Source organism: Nylanderia fulva, unplaced genomic scaffold, assembly GCF_048542155.1.
Source record: "Nylanderia fulva isolate GAGA-0341 unplaced genomic scaffold, ASM4854215v1 Scaffold9, whole genome shotgun sequence".
NCBI classification, from domain to species: domain Eukaryota; kingdom Metazoa; phylum Arthropoda; class Insecta; order Hymenoptera; family Formicidae; genus Nylanderia; species Nylanderia fulva.
In genome coordinates, this window is record NW_028191026.1 from 2222223 (window position 1) to 2246031 (window position 23809).

At 43.5% G+C, this 23809-nt stretch overlaps 3 protein-coding genes across 3 annotated transcripts in view; 2 read left to right on the plus strand and 1 right to left on the minus strand.

Moving 5' to 3' along the window:
- Positions 1-23809, minus strand: part of LOC114946652 (uncharacterized) — a 342831-nt gene that overhangs the window by 85357 nt on the left and 233665 nt on the right. The gene's annotated exons all lie outside the window — the stretch shown is intronic.
- The window catches only part of LOC114946654 (uncharacterized), a 155601-nt gene that overhangs the window by 48417 nt on the left and 83375 nt on the right, over positions 1-23809 (plus strand). The gene's annotated exons all lie outside the window — the stretch shown is intronic.
- LOC114946420 (uncharacterized) lies at positions 2126-11107 on the plus strand. Its single transcript, XM_029322895.2, is given in 7 exon segments — positions 2126-2323; positions 2594-3136; positions 3138-5664; positions 5667-8308; positions 8310-8339; positions 8341-8418; positions 8420-11107. Coding segments are annotated over 7 exon segments (8706 nt in total).

A 23809-nucleotide genomic window follows, 5' to 3' on the forward strand; every position in this document is an offset into this window, starting at 1 on the left:
TCGACGCATCTGCTTTTCTCTCCCCACGGGAGCATTTTTTCGGATTTCTTGGGACACGGCCTCGTTATGCACGCGTCGGCGAGCACGCGCGCATAAGGAAAGATGCTCTTTCTCGACGCAAGAAACAAACTAATATTCTCGGAACGCACGATGCAACGCTTTTATTAACATCGAGGCGTTTGGCGAATGTATGCGAATGCCACCGTGAAGTCGATAAAAAGAAACTTGGAACAAAGCTTCCTTTTACACATATATTTAGTGACGATTAAATATCTGTTTCTCGTTTTTTCCTTTATGACACGTATTGTCATTAATTTACGATGCAACAATCGAAAAAGATATTATTTAGAAATCTATTAAAATTTTCAGTGAGAATAATTTTAAATTGAGATATTGAAATTAAGGAGATTTTTAATATTATATTAAAATTTTTAATATATTTTTGTATTTATGCGTGGATGTACATAAATTTTCGACGATAGACTTGAAATGAATGGAATTAGTTAATGTTTTTGTTTTTTCCCTTCTTTACAGACATGTCGATAAGATACATAATTAACGAAAGCATTTTAATAAGACAGAAATAATGTTTTCTTTCGAAAAATTAATCCAATCTTTAAAGCGAATCTTACGGTGATGATGAGCAGAGCGTATGTATACATAAAAGACGAATTTTCAAAAAATTCTGCAAAGTTAATTACAAGTAAATTGATCATTTTTTCTTTAAAGTATTACGCTTATTTTATTCAACGTGGTCGGAACAGAGACCAATGCAAACGATATGTCGATCGAAAAAAATCGGTGGCCGCGATTTTTCACAGTTTTTTCACGCGCGAGGAAAACCAATAATCGGCGACGAATGAAATTTCATAGGATTTAGTTCGCGCCGGCTCTTTCGATACGTCTCGCCGCATTATCGTTCCTCGTCCGCGTATAACCACGGACGCACAACAGGTACACGTTGATATTCACTCGCTCGACGATGCAGCAGCGATTCGCACGCGCGTATCGAACGAGGAGAGGAAGGCTTCAAAATCGATTAGCGATTCGCTATCGCGGGCTCGCGCGCTACCGATTATTTAATCGGTCACAGTATCGATCCGATCCGATTGACGACGTCTCTTCGACGAGTCTTTAAGTCTTTATTCGTTTTCCTGCAGTCGCGAAACACGCGTGCGAAATACTCCAGATTGAGAGAGATACTCGAAAAGACAAATCGTTTAATTCAGGGATACGTGTATCCCTCGTGTCAGTTACATGGTAAGTCTTTCTAATATATGGGGATCACACTAATGATTGAAAGTAATCATAGCTAGCGGTTGATTAGATCGACAGCTAGTTCATTAGATTAAAATGAATATTTCAAGCCTGTAGCCTGTTGGGCATAAATAATATTTGCGTATATTTTTCTTTAACGATTAGAGAGAGATTATGTGTTAATTAATGTGTTAAAAATTTTTAATCACGACATTTTGCATTAAGTGTATTGATTGTGATTGAGCAACTATGCGATTCGTACTTTACATTAAATAACTTTTTTTAATAAAAAGAAATAACGTATTTATTTACAGAGTATATTTAATTAAATTGGCAATAAAAATAAAGTCTACATACCATATATGTGCTTGTATTATATGTATTTACACAGATTTTATTATTGCTTCTTTACATTCACGTGTTTGTATATAATGCTACTATGTTATTATTAATTTTGTATTTTTAAATCGCGAGTATATTGTAAAGTGAATTGTATAATATTTATTTTCGCGATATTGTGGTTCATAACCAGCGCAACATAATAAATTCAATGTGTGACAAATAATGTACCTTGAACTCGGTGCGAATATTAATTTCTTATCGGTGTTGTGCGTTTTTATTTCGTGGCTAGTGTTCGCGTCGTAATAAAACGCAGGCATAAAGATTCAAGACAATAATGTCACAACTGAAAATTAACATTGATTAGTACGTACAATCAATGATAGAATTATAAGTAGCATTTATTTATTAACTAATATAGAAAAATACATTTATTTATTCTTTTTTTACTGAATAAATAAATTTCAAACAGCTTTAGAAAGAAAAGAGAGAGATCGCAACTGGATTGTAACTTGATATTTTTCTATAGATGGCAAATGTGAGGAATGCAGTTTTGGATTATGTGGACTGCATTTCGGAAAGGAAAAAGGTCGTGTCGCTCAAACGTCGACATAATACTGCAAATCTCCGAATCTCGTTTCGAATAAACTGGATCGCGATACTGACCATAACGATGTCAATATTACTCTGTCAATTCGCAGAATCTGTCGCTGAACGACAGGCATCGGTGAGAGCGTAAATAAGATAATATTTGCAATAAAATCTTTTTAACATAATTAACACAAGTATCGGCAAGAAAGCAAGTAACATTAATTACATAATGTTAATTTAGTTGAAATATTCTTCTAGTAAATTAAGCAATAATTAATAATAATCCATAATAATGTCACGAATATTTATTTTCTTTATATCGAATAATTTCTCAGTACGAATCTGACAGATGATGAATCTAAGTATTAAAACTCCTCTTTGCATTTGTTCTATCGCTTGATATTAGAGTTCACACGGAGGAAGAAAGCATTACGCTCATTGCGCGAATCGACGGATAGGTCCTAGCCTGCGAAGGTCGTTGACACCAGTCAAACACACCTTCCAAAGCGTCGCGGAGAATACAACTGACATGTCGCAGGACATTTTATCGCGTCTGGAGGCCGCTGTAGTTTTACGAGGCAACCTGATCACGGCGTTAGGTCGCGTACTTTTGTCCTGTCTCGACGACGACGCGAGGGTACCTTTCGAACTCGTCCACGACACCGTACGAAATCGCCAGGTTGCCGTCTACGAGCTGCTGCCGATCGTGCCGGCGCTTCAGAACAAGCTGCCGAAGCAGCAGCTGTACAAGCTCCTGCAAATGCTGGAGCGAGTCATCGGCAATCGCTTCGTCTCCGAATACGCGTCGCTCTGCATAAACGTCTTCCAAGATATCAGCGCCGTCGTGGAAGAAGCGTCGCTCGCCGACATGTTACTGAACGTGGACCCGGACACGATAGAGTCGATTTCTCGGGATAAATACAGACCTTTGTCTCTAACAAGGGACATTATCCTCTCTATTGCAAGCGGCTAGCAACGATACTGCGATATTGAATCTGCGTATAGTGGCGGCGATATTGGAGAATTATCCGGCGTTCGATCTGACGGATCCGGAGGTTCACGACGCTGTTACTTTCGTCGCGGAAAGAATGAGGGAACGTTCGCGCGAGGAGGATTCTTTATTGCGATACATAGAATCGAAGCTGGATGACGTGACGGATTTTCTGAGAACCATCCTCGAACGTCTGGAGATGGACAAGTTGTCGTCCAAGGCAACCCAGGAAGCGATCTCGCTGCTGCTTCAGAATCTCGATGCGGAGTTTTATTCATTTACCGCCAGATGGAACGATCCGAGGAAGCTCTTGATGATTACGAGCAATGATTATCCGGTTGACGTCACCGCCGTGGCGAAATATCTCGCAGATAATCTCAACGATTCGCTTCTTCAAGATCTCGACATCGCCTTCTACGAAACGGACGGTCACGCTCTTCTGCAAATGCTGTCGCGTCTTCGCAGAAAGTCCGGTCTACAGCATCTGAGTAAACCTCTGTCTTTATTGACATCTTTCGTCTCGCAGAAATTGATATACGATGACAATTACGCCTACACAGCACCGGTTAGTCAATACGAGGTGAACAACTATATGGATTCCTTCGACACTCCGTGTCTGCAGCAAAACATAAGTGACGCGATGGAAACGTTACGACCCCATCTATCCAAGGATCTACCGTGGACCTATGCCTTCGGAAATAGACTGGTGAGTGACAATCCCTGGGAATTAACGTTACTCTCGTTGAGTCGTTTGAGGAACATTCCGATCAGCAAGCCGCGAGCGATCGCCATCGATAATTTCATCTACAAAAATCGCGCTCTGACTGGTAGACGGAACCCGCTTTATGACTTCGGCATTATCTTTCAAAGAAATGACTCGACAGACGTGGAGGTCGATCTGTTTTCTCTACTGACGCGCATCCCGAACGCTTTCAGAAGTGAGAAATTTGCTCCCATGCTGAATTTTCTGTCCAAGCCGAATATCCTCGACATCCTCGGCTACGGATTTAATAAATTTAAATACGATACTCCCAGAAGTTTATTGTTAGCCATGCTGAAGAGAGCACTAACGCTCGCTTCTGTGAGATTCGACGAGTCTCTATCCGAAGCTCTTCAGAAAGCCTGCAACTACCTGGAAGAGCCGCTATTAATTAACATGTACACCTCGGAAGGTCTGCAGCTCCTTTTGAAGCATTTACCAGGTATTGAAAGTGATCCGCGATATCTGCCGCTCAAGATACTCTTCAAGAAGAAGAAGCTGTTTACGTATTTATCGCCAAACTTTAGCCTAGCCGGAGTGCACTCGCCGATGGAGAGGCTTTTATTGATATTACGGACGGTGAGTTTGAAGAATGATCAACCGATTCTCTCCGAGGCGCTGCAATTCACTCTCGAAAACATTGGCGGATCACCGCTGCCGATCAAATCTTTTGATCGAGTCGACTTCGTCTACCTGATTCAGCAACTGTTGTCGCGCGATAGTACACTGCAGAATGAAATCTTGAACTCGACGGTGTATACGAAAGTAGGCGAGTGGAAAATCTCCATCGGCGGCACGCCGGAAACTATTCTCGCTAAAATTCTCAGCTATCCCGTTAATGATATCGCGTCGGATGGGCATCTGGCTAATATTGTGACGCAGGCGATGAGCATTCTGGAAGAAGATCTGAGGAACATCGAGATCTTGAAGAAGCAGATGTTGGAGGAAATGCTGGAATATCTGCCGAACAATACGTATGCGAAGCCCGTGATTCTATTGCTGAAAAAATCGAATCTGATGACGCTCGTGCCGGATTTAAATCTCACAATGTTGGAGGAGGTCAGCCCGCGCGACGCATTAATTATATTACTGAAAAGCTTCACCGAGTCTCGCGCGATTCGCGCGGAAAAGCTGCTGCTGAGACGCATCCGGGCAGCATTGAGTTTCTTGGACGGCAACGATCAGTTTCATCAGACGCCGATTTATGCTTACTTGTTTCAATCGTTGCAGGATCCGAACAACGTTGTCTATAAGCCGCTTTTACGACAAGTAAGCGAGTTGCAAGTGATAATTTCGCCCGACGAACGACAAGATTGGTTGGAGAAATATCTCGAAGAGATTGTCGTCAAAAAGAAAACGAAGCTGTCGAGAGCCGCGTTGATGGCATTGAAGGAAATCAGATACGATGAAAATTCGGACGAAGAGTCACGCGCTAGTAAGACGCGAATCAAGGAAGCCGTGTTATTCCTGCCTGACGAATCCTTCGCCAAACCACTGCAAAAATTACTGACGCCAGAATGGGCGTACGATGTTCTGCCGGAGGAGCTCAGAAATTCGAATTCGCTGGAAAAGAAGGAATTATTATTGGAAATTTTACATCATGCGAAACGTCGAACCGATGTCATCGATAACCTCGCTTTAATGAGAATTATCTCCAAGGTCGAGACAAGATTGAATGGATGGAAAGCGGAAGTCGAGAAACTGAAGAGCGCCGTTTCCGCCGCGAAGCAGCCATTTACGATCCCGTGAAAAATCTTCTGACTGCTACAAGACTCAACAAGATTAAACTCAACGTGCCTCTCGGTAAATCAGCCAAGGCATCGCTGCTGGGACTATTGCATCGTCTGCTGCAGCATCCTGTGATCACGCAAAACAACAAGGTCTTCGAAATGTTGAGCGCTATTAGACAGGACGTTTTCTCCTTCGGCGTGGACGTGGACTTGTTGACCGTCCTCGACGACGCGGGAATCGCTTATACTCGCGAGCTCGCTCCTATCAGATTGTTCCTGCACAGACGAGATTTCAATGAAAAATTCGGAAGTACTATTTTCACGATTGCGGATCCCGGGAAACGTTATCGCACCTTATTGAACATCCTGCAGAAGCAACGCCAGATAAATAACGACACGCGATTCCATGACGCGCTCTCGATATTGAGGAATATTGATCCCGTCAGCGGAGAATCCGCGGGTACTTTAATTTCGGATCTCGACGACGTAGTCAACTCCATCCCGCATCATGTCAGACAACAATTCAAGTCGATCGAGCAACTGTTCAGCGTCAACGTTCTGTCTCGTTTCACAGGTGACAATGAAATTGTCGAGTCGAACGCGCCGCTAACTGTTCTGTTATCTAAGATAGCGAATCTGCCGGAAATCCGCGGTAATCGTACCGCAATGCATGAATTAAAGAAACTGCGATCTAAAATCAAGCAGTTAGACAATCATTCAATCATCACCGGTTATCAACTTAGACCGTTGTTAGTGGAGCTCGAACATGTTCAACAAATAAACGTAGACTATCTTAATTTCATCTTAGATTCTGAAGTATTGAGTTATCTAAATCCAGAGATATTTTCCGACATGTTCGAGGATAGTATCGAAATACTCGGCACTATCGTTGACTATCTGTTGTACGAAGAAACGATGCACAGCGATTATATCGTGCGAAAACATCTGCAGTCCTTGAAGAATGCTTTGGCGTTTACAACGGGCTCCGGGAAGACGTCCTCGAAGAGATATTTAATGAAGAAAGACTGGGAGCAGATGCTGGTCCTCATACCTCGCAAGAGAAATTTCACGCCCATCAAGATCTTTCTGCAATCCGAAGAGATATACAAATACATTCCCAAGGACACGAATTGGAACCTATTTTCCACTCCGGACAAGAAACTGCTTCATCTATTATCGTTAATCGAAAGCAGCGACATTGAGAATAAAAATATCTATAGGTCGGCAAACGAGTTGCGCGACAATCTCGAAAATCGTTTTAATTTTATCACCGAACGGGATATTAAAAGCATGCATCGTGCCTTAACGAGTCTCAAGCTCAATTACGATCTAACTCCGCTCAAGATATTTTTAAATCATGATACACTAATCAAATATTTGTCGCCGGACTTTAATTATACCAAGTATGGCGCGTCGATTAATGGCCTCGCCGCCGTGCTCGATAATTTTTTGCGGTCTCCCAGTTTGAAGCACAGAACGACTCTTTATGAAACCATGAATTTCGTAAGAAAATCAATTCGCGAACAAGTTAACTCGGGGAGGCGATCGTCTCGCAAGACTTCTCACGACCAGCTGTCCAGCGAGGATCTCGAATTTATCAGTTCGTTAAATATTTCCCAGCCGTTACGCGAGTTTTTCAAGCCTAAAAATCTGCTGACTGTATTGCCGCGATCATTTACCTTGAACAACCGACTGACATACAAGACGAAAACGTTGCATTTACTGCGACAACTATTGCAACTGAATAACAAGGACATTTATTCGGAATTACAAAGACTTGTCCGCGAAGTAGAGACATACCCCGACGTTCCAAACATCGTACAGGATGATTTGACGCCGCTCCTGAACGTAATTCCCATCGGGGGAATACCTTACGTTAAGCTCATCAAGAAATATTTGAAACCTGTAACGTTAATCAAGTTGTTACCGGGATATTTCAATCTAAAACGAATGCTTAACGCTAAAGTGGCGTTGCATAATCTTCTATCGCTGTTGAGGCTAACTCTTGGATCCGCGATGAGCGACAAATTGAAAACAGCTCTCGATGCGCTCATAAGCGAATTAGCGAAGGTTAGCTCCAATGTAATACCGGAGGAGGCGGTAGTCGACAGCAACGAAATCAAATCTATCGTGGAGGAAATTCCGTTCCAGCAATACAAGCAGATCGAGCCGCTCAAGGCTCAGATGACGACCGCGAAAATCATCTCGTCCTTGCCGACGAATTTCCAGTTGACCGATTATAAGACGAAAAAACTTCGAGTATTGGCGGTTTTGAACGAGTTGTCTAAAAGCAATGTATTTCAGCCCTGGCAGGAATACATGAATTTTGCGAGAAATATCATCGGGAAGATGCCGAACGCACCTGCGGTGAACGACACAGAAATCGAGAGGCTGTTACTGCCGTTGCCGTTGAGCACGTATAACGTGGAGCTGCTCATAACAAACTGCAAGTTGGCCAAGTTGATGCCGTATCTGCCGATCCACTTCGATTTCGCCGACCTAGGCTCGCGAAAGATGAAACTCGCCAAGATCATGCGCTACTGCAAGAAGGCTTATCCCATGGATATGAGCACGAAACAGGCGTTGACCAACGCCGAGGCGACCTTGAACATGGCGCCCGACATCGACATCACGTCGGAAGCACGTGAGAGTCTTGATACGAGCGATTCCAGTGCGTTCATTTCACTTTGATCAAACCGCTGCTGCGGTTCCTGTCGATGACGGACATCTCGTCGCTTCTTCCTTGGGAACCTCGACGTCTACCGTGCGTCGCGCACCTTCAAGCTGCGCGTCCTTGATCTACTGGCTGCTCTGCGAAACGTCAAGGAGCTGCAGAGCAGCGAGATGTTCTCCGCCCTCGATTACTTGGAGACGAACACGAAATCGTTGCCGGAGCAGGTGGAAATTCCTCAAGATCGTATAATGGTTCTCAATCAAACGGAGATCATGAATTTCGCGCCGTGCGCGAGCTACCGGGATTTCGTCTTGAAGACCGAGAATCTTATTCAAATATTGCCGTCGAATTATCGCTTTCGAACCAGCTCGACGACCGTTCACAACGAATGGGCATTGATTACTCATATGTCGTCGTTGTTTCTGCGCGACGTGCAGAACGGTGCCATGACGAACGCTTTCAAGGCCTGTATGGATAATAAGTTGAAACACGACAAAGAACAGTTCAGCCAGCAGATAGTTGCCGATTTAAATAGTATGTCGTACCAGCAATTCCTAGCACTAAGAATATACTTCATAAGTCACGATAACGTTCTGACCGCGCCCCTCGACGTTTATCGCAGCTTCTTCCAGGGAACAATACAAGCCATGGTCCGCGTGATAATGAGAGAATTTATCCGTAGACCGGAATTGATCGGGAGTAAAGCGGTGATCGACGACATGGAAGTGTATCTGCACGACACTGTGATGTTAAAGATTGCGCAAGATCAGACCAAATCTTACGACGAGCAGTTGACACCGTACGACGTCGATCTGGCCATTGCTGAGATCCCGAACGATCACAAGTACGACGATCTCAGAGTACTCATGCGATGCCAAGAAATACAGCTGCCAGTCGTGCAGAAGACGTTATTGCCAGACGACACGCCGAAACAGTTGCTTATGACCTTGCTAGAAACGACCGAGAAAGATGACCTAGACAAGAAGATACGACGAAGCATCGAGGCTTTGAAGCCAATTGTCGCGCAAGCTATTCGCGAAGAGGAGGTGGAGCTAGTGTTGAAACAGATACCTAATTACAGGTACCACACGAGCAAATTGCAAAATATCAGGAAATATCTCGCACGAGTCGGACTGCAGTTCGTCTTGATCAACAGCACAAATACTACGCTGTATCCCACCTATAACGAGAGTCTATACATGTTGAACGAGCATTTATTGAAGGGTGTGACCGATCAACCAAAGGACGACGAATTTAAAACCGAGTTAAACTACCTGAACAGTACCTTATACGATAATACTAAGGTCGAGCATATAGTATCGCGAACGATGAACGATATCAACGTGCAAGCACTGTTCTTCGCGTTGCCGAAGACGAAGGACGAGAGAATCATCCGCGGCATCATCAAGTTCTTTTCCCTTCCCGATTTGCTGCATCAACTGAACCTGCCCAAGAATCCTTTCGAGTACTCGACCAAGGGTCAACTCTTGCAGGCCATCCTGGATCTGGGCCAGGAGCTAACGAGCGTGCAACGGGATCCCGAACAACAGGAGGCTCTCGAGTACTTCAGGGACAAAATAATCACCAGCGGACCTGGCGCGCAGCCGCTCGAGCTGAAGAAGGACGCGCGCGATTCCAACATGGACGTGGACATGTATGGCCTATGGCGTGCCATCGATACGACAAAACATCCCGACTTGTGGAACGTGACGCTTCTCCTCCGGAAGTACGACAAGCTCGTGTACGCCATGAGTTTAGATCACATGACGTACAGCACGAGGGGCGCGTATCTGAAAGCACTGCTCGAGCATCTTGTCAACCTTTCCCACGTGCCGGACGAGGCAAAGGAGTGGATAAGGAACTTAATACCAGCGGTGAGACTGGACGGTCCTGGGGCCTCGGACGTCGATCTCAACGTGGATGTCGTTCACGAGGAAATGATCAAGCCGCAATTGAGGATGTTCTTCAACGTCGCACCTCGCAACTTCAAGTCTCGAGCTCTAGCGCCGAGCAATCGTTTCGGCGGCGAAATCGTCTCGCACTCTTTCCAGGAGAACAAGGAATCGCTGAAGGCCGCCGTCGATCACATATTCGATACCATATCGTCATCCGAGGAGGAGAATCTCTGGCAGACTTTCGGACAAAGATTCAATTCGACGCGAAACGAGAAAAATCCCTCTCGATTCAAAAAAACTACAACGAGCGGATCATCGAGCAAGCTCAACCTGAAGATCACGAATCACCCGAAAACGAAGAATATGAAGAACGATCGGTCGACAACATCGTCACTCGACGATATTCTCTTCAAGGTTCCCGTCAATAATAAGGCGGTGCAAAGAGAGACCGAAATTAAATCGGAAAATAATTCGAATAAAAAATCAAATAATCTCGACTATCTTGATAATGAAAGCGCTGACAGTTCGATTAAAGCGCGGAAAGTTAAATCTTTTCAGACACGGAAATCGCCATCCGAGAAATTGTCAAAGACGTCACGTAATCGAAAACGTCACGAGCTGATGTCCCAAACTGTTCCTCTCCAATCGGACACCAGTATCGACAACGAGGACGAAGATTTGAACGAAAGTGCCCCGATCGGCAGGATGCTCAGCGACATGTTGTTGAAGGATGAAGAGAATCGGTTTCTTATAAGGGAGTTGATAGAGGAAGCAAATATCGGCGAGAGGACGAAAACCGTGAAGAAAGATCTTAGCAGGCATGCGAGGAAAGAAAGGAGTGAAGAAGGAAAAATATATGAGAATCGATAAGGTAAACTAAATCTCTCGTCGAAAGGTATCGATACTTATCTCATTAAATTATCGCATTCTTGACAGACCGTATCAAAAGCGTGGAAGATAAGCTTGATTAATAATATTTGATAATATGAAATACACGAGCAGCAACGAGAGGGAATATTTTTGTCGATTAATTTATACAGGTTAAATAAATATTCTCAAGACAACTTGAAAAAATTTGATAAAAGTGTGATTTTTATTCTACAAACAATTTTATTTTTTACTCGAATGTATAATTATTCGCATAATTATTTAAAAATAATGTTATTTATGTAATATATATTGTCAATAAAAAAATATTGGAAATAGATAAGCCTCAACGAAATCCAACGATAATTAATTTTCATATATAACTTATCAATTAATATCGATAAGGATTTTGCAAGGATTAATCGATTGTTTATGTATTAGATATATATTAGGTCATATGTGTATTAGATACTCATCTAAGTAATCAAGTGTCACCATCGATACGATGAATCCTCATCACGTTTTGAAAAATCAAATCCAGATTAAAAACATTAATCATCACATACTCCAAGATTCTCGATTAGGTTCCGCTGATTAAAAGGTAGATTGCATACTCTCGAAATAGATTACTCGAGGTACTTTGTTATTCCTAATCAAGTTGCTCTATATAATATTCCTAGCGAAATAACGAAACTAATCATTCTGAGTGATGTTTTGCATCCCGGTAACTCTTGATTTTAAAACGCAATGTGTCGCACGTCGAAAGGGAGGAATCAACAACGCGTGCGTATATGGTACATATATAGGGGCGCGTACTTTCGACAAGAGCAGACGCGAAACGGGGAGACAGAGAGAAAGAGAGACATGGACCGTTTATGCACAGTACAGCGGTGGAAGGAGGCATGTGACACAGACGTCACATTAGATTTGGAGAGACTAGACGTGTATACCGGGCACAAACGTATCTCGCGGCGATCTCGCGCACCCCTTTCGTCCTTCTTCCTTTCGACCCCCCCGAGCACTTTGCTTTTCGGCGGCGCGCGGCTGCGGCTTCAGATACCGCGGAAGATAATCTAGAGAGAGAGAGAGAGAGAGATCTACGCCAAACAGCGTGAGCGGCTAAAACCCTTGCCCGGATAATATAGATAACATTCAGCCCAGTCTCCTCTCTCTCTCTTCCTGCTCGTGTCACTCCGTCTCTCTCTTTCTTTCTGTCCGAAGGCGGCTGAATTCAATAATGCGCCCGTGTGTACGAGGCCTGAATGAGGGCATTGTTGGCCCCTTGAATCAGTGTATACTCTCTCTCTCTTTCTCTCTCGCGCGCTACGATTCCCCGCGCGTTCAATCTATTTATCTCTTCATCTGAGTGTGTGGTTCCTGTTCTCCTTTATCTGGGTAAGGTGAACCGTCACACGAAACGTCCACTGCATATGCGGGATCGTCCTGCGGTTCCGCGAATGATTCTTTCTCGCGACAATACAATTGGGAGAGGAAAGCAGCTTCTCGCGAATTTTCATATTTTTCTCCTACAGAGAGAACATTTAAAAATTAAATTTATGTCCGCGATTGTGTTTCCTTATTTAATTATTACACCATTATTATTTCTGCGAAAATTCGTACAATTAACCGGCTCGTCTCGAGTCTTTAACACTTGGCTCATTTATAATATATTATTAACGTCGTATAATAACACGTTTCCCTCGACTTGACTAAAATTGCTTAGTCTAACGCCTTTAAGAGACCCTCGGCATCTTGAATCTCGCTATTTTCCCTCATGTAGCGGCGGTATAACGTTAAACAATTATGTACCTCGAACAAAATCTGATGGAACGGCGAAACGCTTTGAGCGATCATGGACCTCCTCTCTCTCTCTCTCTCTCTCTCTCTCTCGTTCCTCACGTTGATCACGAAGTTGCCTAAAGCGTTGCAATAAGCCATAAAGATATCGCGGCGGATACCGGTGTGTACGGCAAGCCCTTCCTTATAAAGATATGTGTATCCTGCATCGAGAATAATTATATAGACGCGTGCACACGGTCCGTAAACCAGCAGATTCGTACCGCAGATGCACCCTCGGTGCACCACGTTCTCTTCTCTTTCTCTCTCGTTCCTCTTCAATCTTATCGCGCAACTCGCGCGTTTATCGACGTCTTAACGATGCGCGCCTTCTCCCTCGTCAAGGAAGCACAACTGCGAAGACAAGACGAAGGCACGAATTGAATTTTTTTTTTCAATTAACCCCGATGAAGAATATCCTGAAATCCTTACAACTATGTTCGATCAGCGTGTCAATGGAAATGTCGAATATTTTTATTTTCAATTCGGATTAAAAGTTATTATTTTTGTAGTATAGGTATTTCGATAAGATATTGCAGAGTTTTCAAATTCTCTGTTACATCATAATTTTATTTGCAATTAAAAATATATCATATTATGCCTTACGTTATAAGTTATACAATATATAGAATTTTTGTAATAAAAATACTTGCATTTTTGTGAACATAATAAAGAACAAATGAGTAAAATGTGTCGATGAGACTGGACACGCAGATCTGCGGTGCGTATAAAATTTGTCGAGCAAAGTGTCACCTTTGAAAAATTCATCGGACATTGTTCTCGCATTAATGATAACGATCAATGTCGGTTTGGCGCAGATGGCGATATCGAACGTAGACGGTCGCAGTGATACTTGTCGCGCAGGTGCATCAGGTGCGAGACACCTGAGGTAGATATTTAACGGCGAGTGTCCCGCTCGACTTATCGATGTCGCACGTTCGATCAACTTTAGATACGATAACGATAACCGTTCTTTTCGCTGATATCGGGCAAAATATCAAGAGAGAGAGAGAGAAGGGAGAGACCTGCCGACTAGAACTAGAGAGATCGCGAATAAGCAATACTTGTTTCCGTAATCAGCGTCTTCGTTTTGCTCCGGCAGCTTATATGTATAATTAAAGGCAATTAATGTATTACGAGGTAAACTCTCCGAGTCCAACGTAATTGCAAGATTACGTTAATTAAGCGACGACCTGCCTATTTCCATGACGGACGCTCGTAAATTCTGCACACGTCGTAAATTACCGGTACCCTTGTATATCCTTCTTCTCTCTCTCTCTCTCTCCACACTTGCCTCCGCCGATATCATTCCCGATACATACATTAAATAATAATTATATTAATGCATCGCCTATGTACACGCGATGCAGCGAACACGTGTGTTGCGACCGCCGTCGTCGTCAATTTGGAAAAGTCGCGAAGGAAAGATGGCAGAAAAGAGGAGTCTTTAGTCGCACGACCACTGTCGGATCCAACAATTCAGCTTCATCCGGGGCACGTGCTTAATACAGACGAAAGGGAGGTTTGTAATTCACGTTTACGGGAGAAAACCCGGAGGCGAAGCGAATCGTCGTCGTCGAAGGCATCTCTGTTTACAGGGCTTAACGCGGTACCTAGTAACAATGATGTCGCATTACGAGCACATTATGTTGGTGCGAACTCTTTTTGTTGACGGTGGATTATATCGTCGCAGTGGGAGTCGTCCCTTTCGTAGGTCCGAAAGGCGTACGGTAGGAAACTCGGGGATCTCTTAGGGAAACCTTTCGAGATAGAAAGAATAAGGTGGGACCGCGTCCACTCGACTATACCTGAGACAATGCGGCGTTTTCCAGTTTTTCGGTCAACAACGACACTATTCCGAATCTCGGGATTTCGCAGCAGCACAGATCGCGCGGAGAATCCTCCCCGAGGATTTCGTGATCCTACATCGGGATAAGGTCATCGTGGCGCCACGAAAAGCGTGCCCTTACAATTTATTTCCCGTATCTCTTCTCATATCACAAGTATATTTCGATATATGTGGGAGGGAGAGATCGATTTTTCGCTAGTGATTTTTTTACACGCGCTTTTATATTACGCAGTGACGCGTGGATCTCTTCGCGATAAATGTTGTTTCTTTATGATTAAGAAAGATTTTCGAATAATTATTAAAAATGGTAAATTAAATACTAAAATGTTGAATATAAAATTGTCACGTGCAATAATAGTGGTTTCCCGTATCTCTTTTCATATCACAAGTATATTTCGATATATGTGGGAGGGAGAGATCGATTTTTCGCTAGTAATTTTTTTACCCATGCTTTTATATTACGCAGTGACGCGTGGATCTCTTCGCGATAAATGTTGTTTCTTTATGATTAAGAAAGATTTTCGAATGATTATTAAAACTGGTAAATTAAATACTAAAATATTGAATATAAGATTGTCACGTGCAATAATAGTGGCACGATCCCTCGTGTTCTTGTCGGACCGCGATATTACCTGAGATAATATATATCTAACCTACCTTATGTCGGACACGAGACCTAAAAGTGTCCGGATTTGTCGCCGAGGATCGTAAAATCCCAACGAGATTTCGATCTTACGAGCGGATAACATCGCTGCTGCGGAGAATAATGCACGTTAAGCTCTCAGAGTCGACGGAACCAAAGATCTTTGTCTCCGCGACAAAGGAAACTCCGATTTGGCATATATCGAAGAATACCTATATACGTATGCGGAGGATGCGTTCCAAAACATCCGATTTACACAAGTCGATGCATCGAGAAGGACGCGGGAAGGTTAAAATTGAAATGTGTCGCGCGAATATACACGAAGAGCGGCGCTACATCACTCTCGCAAGGCTTATCCGAGAGTTCCATAGTTAAACCGTCGATCGAGCGTTTCTCCCACACCCCCGGAAGATGAACACCCCTTCATTCTCCTCGAGAGACGAAGCGCAGAAGGGAGTCGAGCGTGCGGGCCGCAATCGGCTCGCGCTTAATGGAGACATTGGTTATCCGTGTCTATTCTCTTTGTGCTTCCAATTACCTCTTCCCGTGAGCGCATTCGTGTTTGCGACACCCTCGTTGCTACGTGAGCGAAAGATGCGAAAACAGAGAGAGAAAGAGAGAGAGAGAGGTGAAAAAAGAGAACGAAAGAAAGTCGTATTGTCCTATCGGACGGAGGCTTCCCCTTGTGATATGTGTGAGCGCCGCCGAAAAAACACGGGGAGAAATAAAAATGTACAAGGGTGATGGTGGTGGGCTCGCTTAATATTTTTTGCGGTTTAATTATTTTTTAAATTAAAACCGGACCGCGCATACATACATATACATACATACATACGAGTTTTCCACGCACGAACCACACACGTTTTGTATTCCTTCCAGAGATACGCCAGGACGTTCGACCGAGGAGATGAGGAGGGAAAGGGATGTTTTGAATGTGAAATAGCGTCTCCAGTCCACGAACCGCGGGGGATGGCTGATTGCAGGCTCGTTCGTCCGGGGGTGGTTGCGAGGAAGGGGAAAAAAGGAGAGCGCGGAATAAAAATGTAAAGCTCGCCCCGGGCTTTCTCGGACGTACGTGAGGACGCGGTCCGTATGTGTGCGAATGTTTGCATCGCCACGCCACTGTCCTCTTACACGTGTACAGGCAAACATCGGGACTTTTTCCCCGAGGTTTTCATATTTCTCGACTTGTCCCGCTTCGCGGATATCGCGCGGCGTTTTTTCTATTGGCGCCGCAGTTATTAAACCGTTTCATTGCGGACGGATGGAATTTATCTGCGAGCGGCGAGAGAAAAGACGTAAACGAGATCGAGATATCAAACACGTCCCGCTGCTTTCTATTTTTTTTTTCAATCGCCTATACGTCTTAATTATTTCGCGTATCTAATTATAATGTGTTAATTTAATTTGTGTAATAACAGCTGAAAATAATCGTCCGCAAAAATAATTCCGCGCCATTGGAACAGTATCGTCTAGATCGTGCACGCGGGTTCCTCGTAAAAATGTCCGCTTTTTCCGCGCGTATACCCGTGTGTATGCCAAAGTGTACGCGAGAGTTACTGTACAATATATCTTTTAGAGAGATAACACGCCGATATATCTCCGATATATATTGTTGCCTTCAAACCATACGCGCGTTTTGCGCGGTACATTCTTTCGCTTTTTTCTCCGCGCCATATATATTTATTTAAAAAATGCGCCTTTGCGCGCACTAATTTCACTTGGAAAACATATAAGATTTAGACGACGGTTAAAAAATTAAATCTATCCGTTTTAAAATAGCACAAAGTTATCGAACGATGCAACGTCGATTTTTCAGTGCAAATTTTACGAAAATTAATTCACGAAAGACTCGCAATAATTGTTTCCTAATTAACAAAGCGTATTCTCGTATTGCGCGCTTGAATGCAAGAAGGAGGACGCAAAAACGCGTGGTAAAATTAGGACGCGGATCAGGAAGGCCGGATCTTGGAAGACGAAAACCATCGCTATCCCGGATTCTCCTCGGTACTTTTACATTAACGCGATAAGTCAGGTGGATGGGAGGTCGAGCGGGTGGCCGAGAGAGAAGATGTATTTTTTTACCCCTTTCTTGCAATAAATCTGCTCGCGGGGAATTAGTTTCGAGATAAAGTATAATATCGGGCCCCCGGTGGGTGACGTCAGAGGCTGCTCCCCAGTATTTATGGGCGCGATAGTGTCAGTCGTGTGCGCTCGCCCGCGCTCTCTAGCAGCAGTAGGCATCCGACCCCGCTATTTCTCCTCTTCCTTCTCCTCCAACGCCGGAAAACCACCTACCCTGGCGCGAATCCCCCGCCCGTTTTCCTCCCCCGACGTCCCGAGGTAAATTATTGGAAAATAGTCGGCCGCTCTGAGATCCTCTTTCCAGCGTCGCGACGCCAGCGCGATCCTTCTTCTGTTTTGTATTCCGCGGTACCTTCGGGTGCCCGTCTGATTTATGCCCTCTTCTGCCACTGTTCGCTCGCTTCCTCCCTTCGACCCTCCCTGGATGCCCTTCTGCAAACCTCGCCCTCTGTTCCGGCGCAACGAGGGGGATGAATTTTGTCTCGCGCGCTTTATCTCGCAAACTTCCCATCCCTATCCTTCGTTTCCTCTTTCTCTCGCTTCGCTCTCCCTCCGACCGATGTATCGACTTTTTCCTATCCGCGTCTTCGCGATACGCTCGTGGAACGGTCTATAATGCAACTGCGAGTCTCCTCGTTTTATTTTCCTCGTAGCGCTCCGCTCTTTTAAAATTCGAGACATTTCCGAGGAAGAAATTGCGACATTATTGTGTAAAAACAACCGATCGTTCAACCCCCTGGAGCGAGTGTACGTACCTTTGATACCGTAATTTTGTCGCGTATACATTGTATATATACGCCATCCTCTAACAGATGGCGGCGCGTCTCTTCCCCGGGGAGAGATCTAACGAAATAATTGCGACGTCAGCGCCGCGATAGGGTGGCGATCTCGCGCCGCGACAACTATATATATATATATATATATATTACATGTGTATTACACGGGTGGCGGACAGTGGCCCAAGTGGCTCCGCACTTGTACCACAACAGATGGGCGACGACATTCGATTCGGCCAATTGCCCCCACCCCGCGACGGGTGGTCTCTCCCCCTCTTCTTACCCCGATGGGGGTGAAATCGACCCTCCGCGCCGCGGGAAGGCTCTTAACAACCGCGCGCGGTATCGCGTAGCTACGCCGGTGATTTCGCGCAACCGGACCAGCTTCTCGGCCCATTGCGCCGTCACTCTCTCGATCCCCGGGATTTATGACCGTCGATACAGGTGGACGTGACGTGGTCCGGCGACGCGATCGTTGTCTGCGATCCGGATAGACACGCGGATGGATGAGGAATGAAGGAACATATTTGCAGAATGCGCAAATCCGTCTAAAGATGAATCGGAGATTGTTATTTTTTTATTTTCTGTCTGCAATCTTTATTTTTTTTTTTTTTTTCGATTATGCGCTCTCTTAAATAAAATTGATCACTGAAAAGCAGCAAATAGTCTCGCTAATAGTCTCGCGATCGAGTATAGCAGCTGCAAGTCAGTGAAGGAATTAGCTGTTTCAATCATGCGGCGATATTTTAAAATCAGCTTTGCTTTAATATTATACGTATAGGGAAGACATTTGGGTTTAATCAAAAAAATCTTGTTCATATTTTGCTTACTACTTCCTGAGAATAAAAAAATATTACATGTATATAATTCTGAAATATTAATTATATTTCATTCCAAATATGTATGTACAATAGCAGAGAATCTTGCGAGACAAATAATCGACAAATAGGCAAATAGGAGTTTTTATTTTCTGTTCGCAATTTCTGTTTGTTCGATTATGCGCTCTCTTAAATAAAATTAATCATTGAAAAGCAGCAAATAGTCACTAATCAATGAAGGAATCAGCTGTTTCAATCAGTGATATTTAAAAATGAGCTTCGCTGTAATATTATGCAAATAGATATCTAGGTTTAATCAAGAAATCTTGTTCATATTTTGCTTACTACTTCCTGAGAATAAAAAAAAACGTTACACGTATATTAATTCTGAAATTGAATATTAATTATATTCCATTCCAATATATGTATGTCTATAATAGCGGAGAATGTTGCGAGAAAAATAATTGACAAATAGGCAAATAGGAGTTAAATTTAATCATGCACGTCGATCGCGGATAGAGCTGCTCGATCGATCGATAAACATCCCGAGTAACAAGAATTCCCGCGTCGTAAATCTCTCGGCGTCTCGTTAATTAGCACGGCCGGGGTCAATTAACGCCGAGTTAGAGTGCGCGGTGCAAATTATCGGGCGATTACACGTGCCATTAGAGGTACGCCGCTGCTAGAGTACGAGATCGGTTGAAGGTGGTGGAAGGAAGGGTAGCAAGAGAGAGAGAGAGAGAGAGATGGAGGACCGCAGTGCAATCGTCTAATTTACGCAAATTGCAAATCCCGACCCGTAATGTCCGCCTCTCGATCCTATGCTCGCCGACGCGAACGCAAACTAAGATCTAATAAAGCGACAAATCAGGCTAACGAGCGACGCTGCAGGTGCCGCTTAACGTGGCGTGTCCCGTACGTTGCATTAAACGGCTGCACTAATGGCTTTCCCATACCTAAACGCGTGCTTTCCAGATGCGCGATGCATCCCTGCCTTCGGAGAACACCCGAAAGGTATTCGCGTATATTTTGCATTTCTTCGTTCGCTTTCATCCCCGAAGAGCGCGCATTTTCTGAAGGATGACGTTTCGTGTTACGGTTCCGCATCCTTCCGTCTCGTCGAGAATTATACGCTCCCGGATGCGAACACGCGAGCGAGCTCGCATTGAATTCAATAACGGCGAGGGGATAACGATCAGGAGAAAGAGACATGGGCGTCCGAGCGGACGATACGGTTTCGTCGTAATGACGTACAGAGAGAGAGAGAGAGAGAGAGCGAGAGAGAGAGAGAGAGAAGAGGCGCCGCGCTATCTGCGCTCGGTCGCGCAAAGCGATGGCCGAAATTAATTTTGGGCTTGACGTACGGGCGCCTCATAATATTGTCTCATAACTCTCCGTTGCAATGGGGCTTATCTCGAACGCGGTGGCGTTTCAATTAGCCGACGCGGCGGACTCTCCTCCTCGCGGTCCGAAAGTCTTATCCCCCCGGTTGCATAATGCACGCGTAAATAATCGTTCGCCGATTAATTTTCGCCGAAATTTCGAAATTTCGTCCCCCTCTCCAGAGTTGATTCTTATCGGCCCGTAATAATGAACGTCTCTGTTTCAACAGCTTCTTCGGCCACCAAAGTTCATCGAAAGCCGCGTTTTACATACGAGAGAGAGAGAGAATCCAGCTCTCTATAGTAATCCGAATTACGCGAAATTTGCAATGCGTGTCGAACATGCACCTGTTGCGAAAAGAATGTGTGTTTTACAATTTTGATAAAATTGTTCCTATATAAACTGTAACATCGTGTGATACTCTCGAAAAGAGAGGAATGAGGGATATTCGAAGAATTTTAGAGATGGACCATTGGCTCTTATTTATCTGAAATATCTCTGCGCTACTTTTTCAATTATAAGAAAATTAATGAAATTAGTTTTACAGCTGAAGACGTGAAATCGACTCTATTTTTCGAAATAAAGTGTCATTTTTTTTTATAGTAGAAGCAATAAATTTCGAGGATGAAAATCATTAGAGTATATATGTTTCTGAGAAACACAAATAATCAAGTTAAAAAGATATTTAAATATTCAATTTATATATCTCATACTATTATATTATAACGGGATAAGTACTAATTATAATAATTATCTAATTAATAAGTTAATCAACGGTTTGAAATTGATCAATCTGTCATTTCGAATGATATATACATAGATGAGAGATTCTTTCTTGTTTGAAGAAACTTTTGATATAAAATTTGTTCTAGATAAATTGAGAAAAGAAAACGTCAAAGAACGCGGTCGTCCTAGTGATTCTTACCGGTCCGCGTAATCTTTCCTATAGTAGAAACGTCATCGCGTTTCGTGACCTGACAATGAGAAAAGTTGGAAACCTGGCTGTTCGCTAGGTCTGCGAACTGAAAAGACGACGTAGTAGTACTCGATGCGACGTGCCGCGAAACTCGAGTTACCTTTTTCACCCTCGTATGCCCTCGAGTGGTCGACTACCTTAAGAAGGGCTACAATCTGCCCTATCGACATCTATATGTTCATATATGTACGGCCAAGGACGCTGAAGCATTTAATGCGGGCCACTTCTTAAACAATCGCAAGTGAGCCACTGTTCTGCGTTTAAAGGACGCGCGCGTGAATATAAAATACAGATTATCAATGAAACACCAATTAACTTTCTTTCACGCTTGGTTTTTTCACGAAAGAAAATTAACCTGAACATTTGAAGACTATAAAGATTGAAAAATTGAAAGTTGTCTTTTATCTGCTGCGTCTCTCCAATTTCGATTATTAAAGATTATTAAAGACAGATTCTGGATTATAATTATTTCGCGTGTAAATTCAAAAGAAAAGAAAGTAAAAATATTTCTCCCTCGAGTTATTTTCTTCGTTATTCGAATTTATCGTTAATATAGCCCGTCGAAACGCGTATGAGTAGGAAACCAAAGACGGTGATTTAGTCCCAGGAGAACGCTTCTGGGCATCGTGATTCCGCAAAACCGCAGCCCGAAGGACGGAAAATAGTAGGACGAGGGAAGAAACCCGGCGCCTTTTCGAGACAGGCGATTTTCACGGACCTAGACTTTTCGGCTTCGCGCAAACGAAGGAAGGAAGGTCACGCCCACCTTGTTATCGAGCACGAGTTCCTTGTCCAAAACTCTACTTTACGACCATCTAATGCGCGGTTGTCATTGTTGCACGCGGTACTATATCTAGGCCGGAAAATTCTCTGTTCTCGCCCGCCGTTGATCAGAGTAAAATCCTACCTACTAAATAACAAGATACCGAATAGATTTTACACAACATTTTTATGTAAAAATCACGTGTATCCAATTATAAAAAGAAGAGGAATGAATATGTAGAGTCTAAAGAAAGATCAAACAAATTCCAATCAATTATTAATGAAGAAAAATATCTACAAAAACTTGGATGCTATCTTAATAACGTATATTTTATCTTTAATTAAAACAAAATTTAGATTTATAGTTTGACAGTGAAATGTTGAAATTTATTTCAACATGTTGTTATTAAAACAGCGCGGTTCGGCTTCTGTCAGAGTCGATGAGAGAAGAGTTCGAGGCGAGTGTGTAATTAGGTGCGTGAACCGGTTCGATCTCTCGACTCGGAGAGAAATATTGAGCCGTAATGATAGAAATTAGGATAGACTTCCGGGGTGTTCTCGAGTATCCGAGTTGTTAGGACGGAATGCGCTACCGTATAACAACGTATCGTCGAAAGTTTGGACTAACTCTTCGGCGAAACGAGATAGAGATAGAGAGAGAGAGAGGGCGAAAAACCAAAAACATGATTCAAAGAATCTGCCAAACACTGTCATCGCTAATTGCGCGCCGTAATTACAGATATTATTAGGTATATCTCATTGACAGATACGAACTTTAAGTTACGAATTAAAATTGCGTTTTAATATTATACAGTTTTTTTAATATTGCATAAAAATGATATTAAGGAGAAAATCTCTTTGCATATTTAACAAGATATATTTTTATTTTATCATCTTGGAAATCTCGTATTGTTTTACTATTTTCTATTCAATCTTTTAACTCTTTAATCAACAATGTTATAAATGAAAAAATAATTATACTCGATGTACAAAATGATGATCGAGGAATAAAAATTTCTGAAAGTATAAAGCGCGATATAACTAAGAAAAAAAAGTCTAGAACACACGCAGATTCTCCTTCACTTCGTCGATCCCTCGGGGGAGAAGTTTCGTGATGAGGGCCCGTGAGGGAAGACTCACGTGCACGAGACGCTTTTTACATTTTACGGGATTGGCATCGTCCCATAAATCAGGCACGGGCGACCATAAAACCGTGCGGTGTTCGCGCCGAGGGAGTATATCTCGCCGTCTTCTAGGAGTGTCTCTCCTGGAGTTCTAAACGCGCAAGCAGGCAGAATGCCCGGCGCCCTCTTTTCCTCTCCTCTTCTACCTTAACTTCTTCGTCCGAGGCGCACAATAGGACACGTAAGACATTGCGACATTTCGGAGCGAGGCTCCAAAGATACTGGAAGGTGTTTTAGAGAGGGTGTGGTTCGCCTCGGGGTACCTGGCTTAAGCCGGGTGCGCCTCACCCTTCTGGGGAAAATTCTCCTATAGGGAATTAGGTCTCGGGGTCTAATTAGCCGCTGCGATGATGTACGCGAAAATCGGGTAAACCCAAGTATGACAGGTAGGTC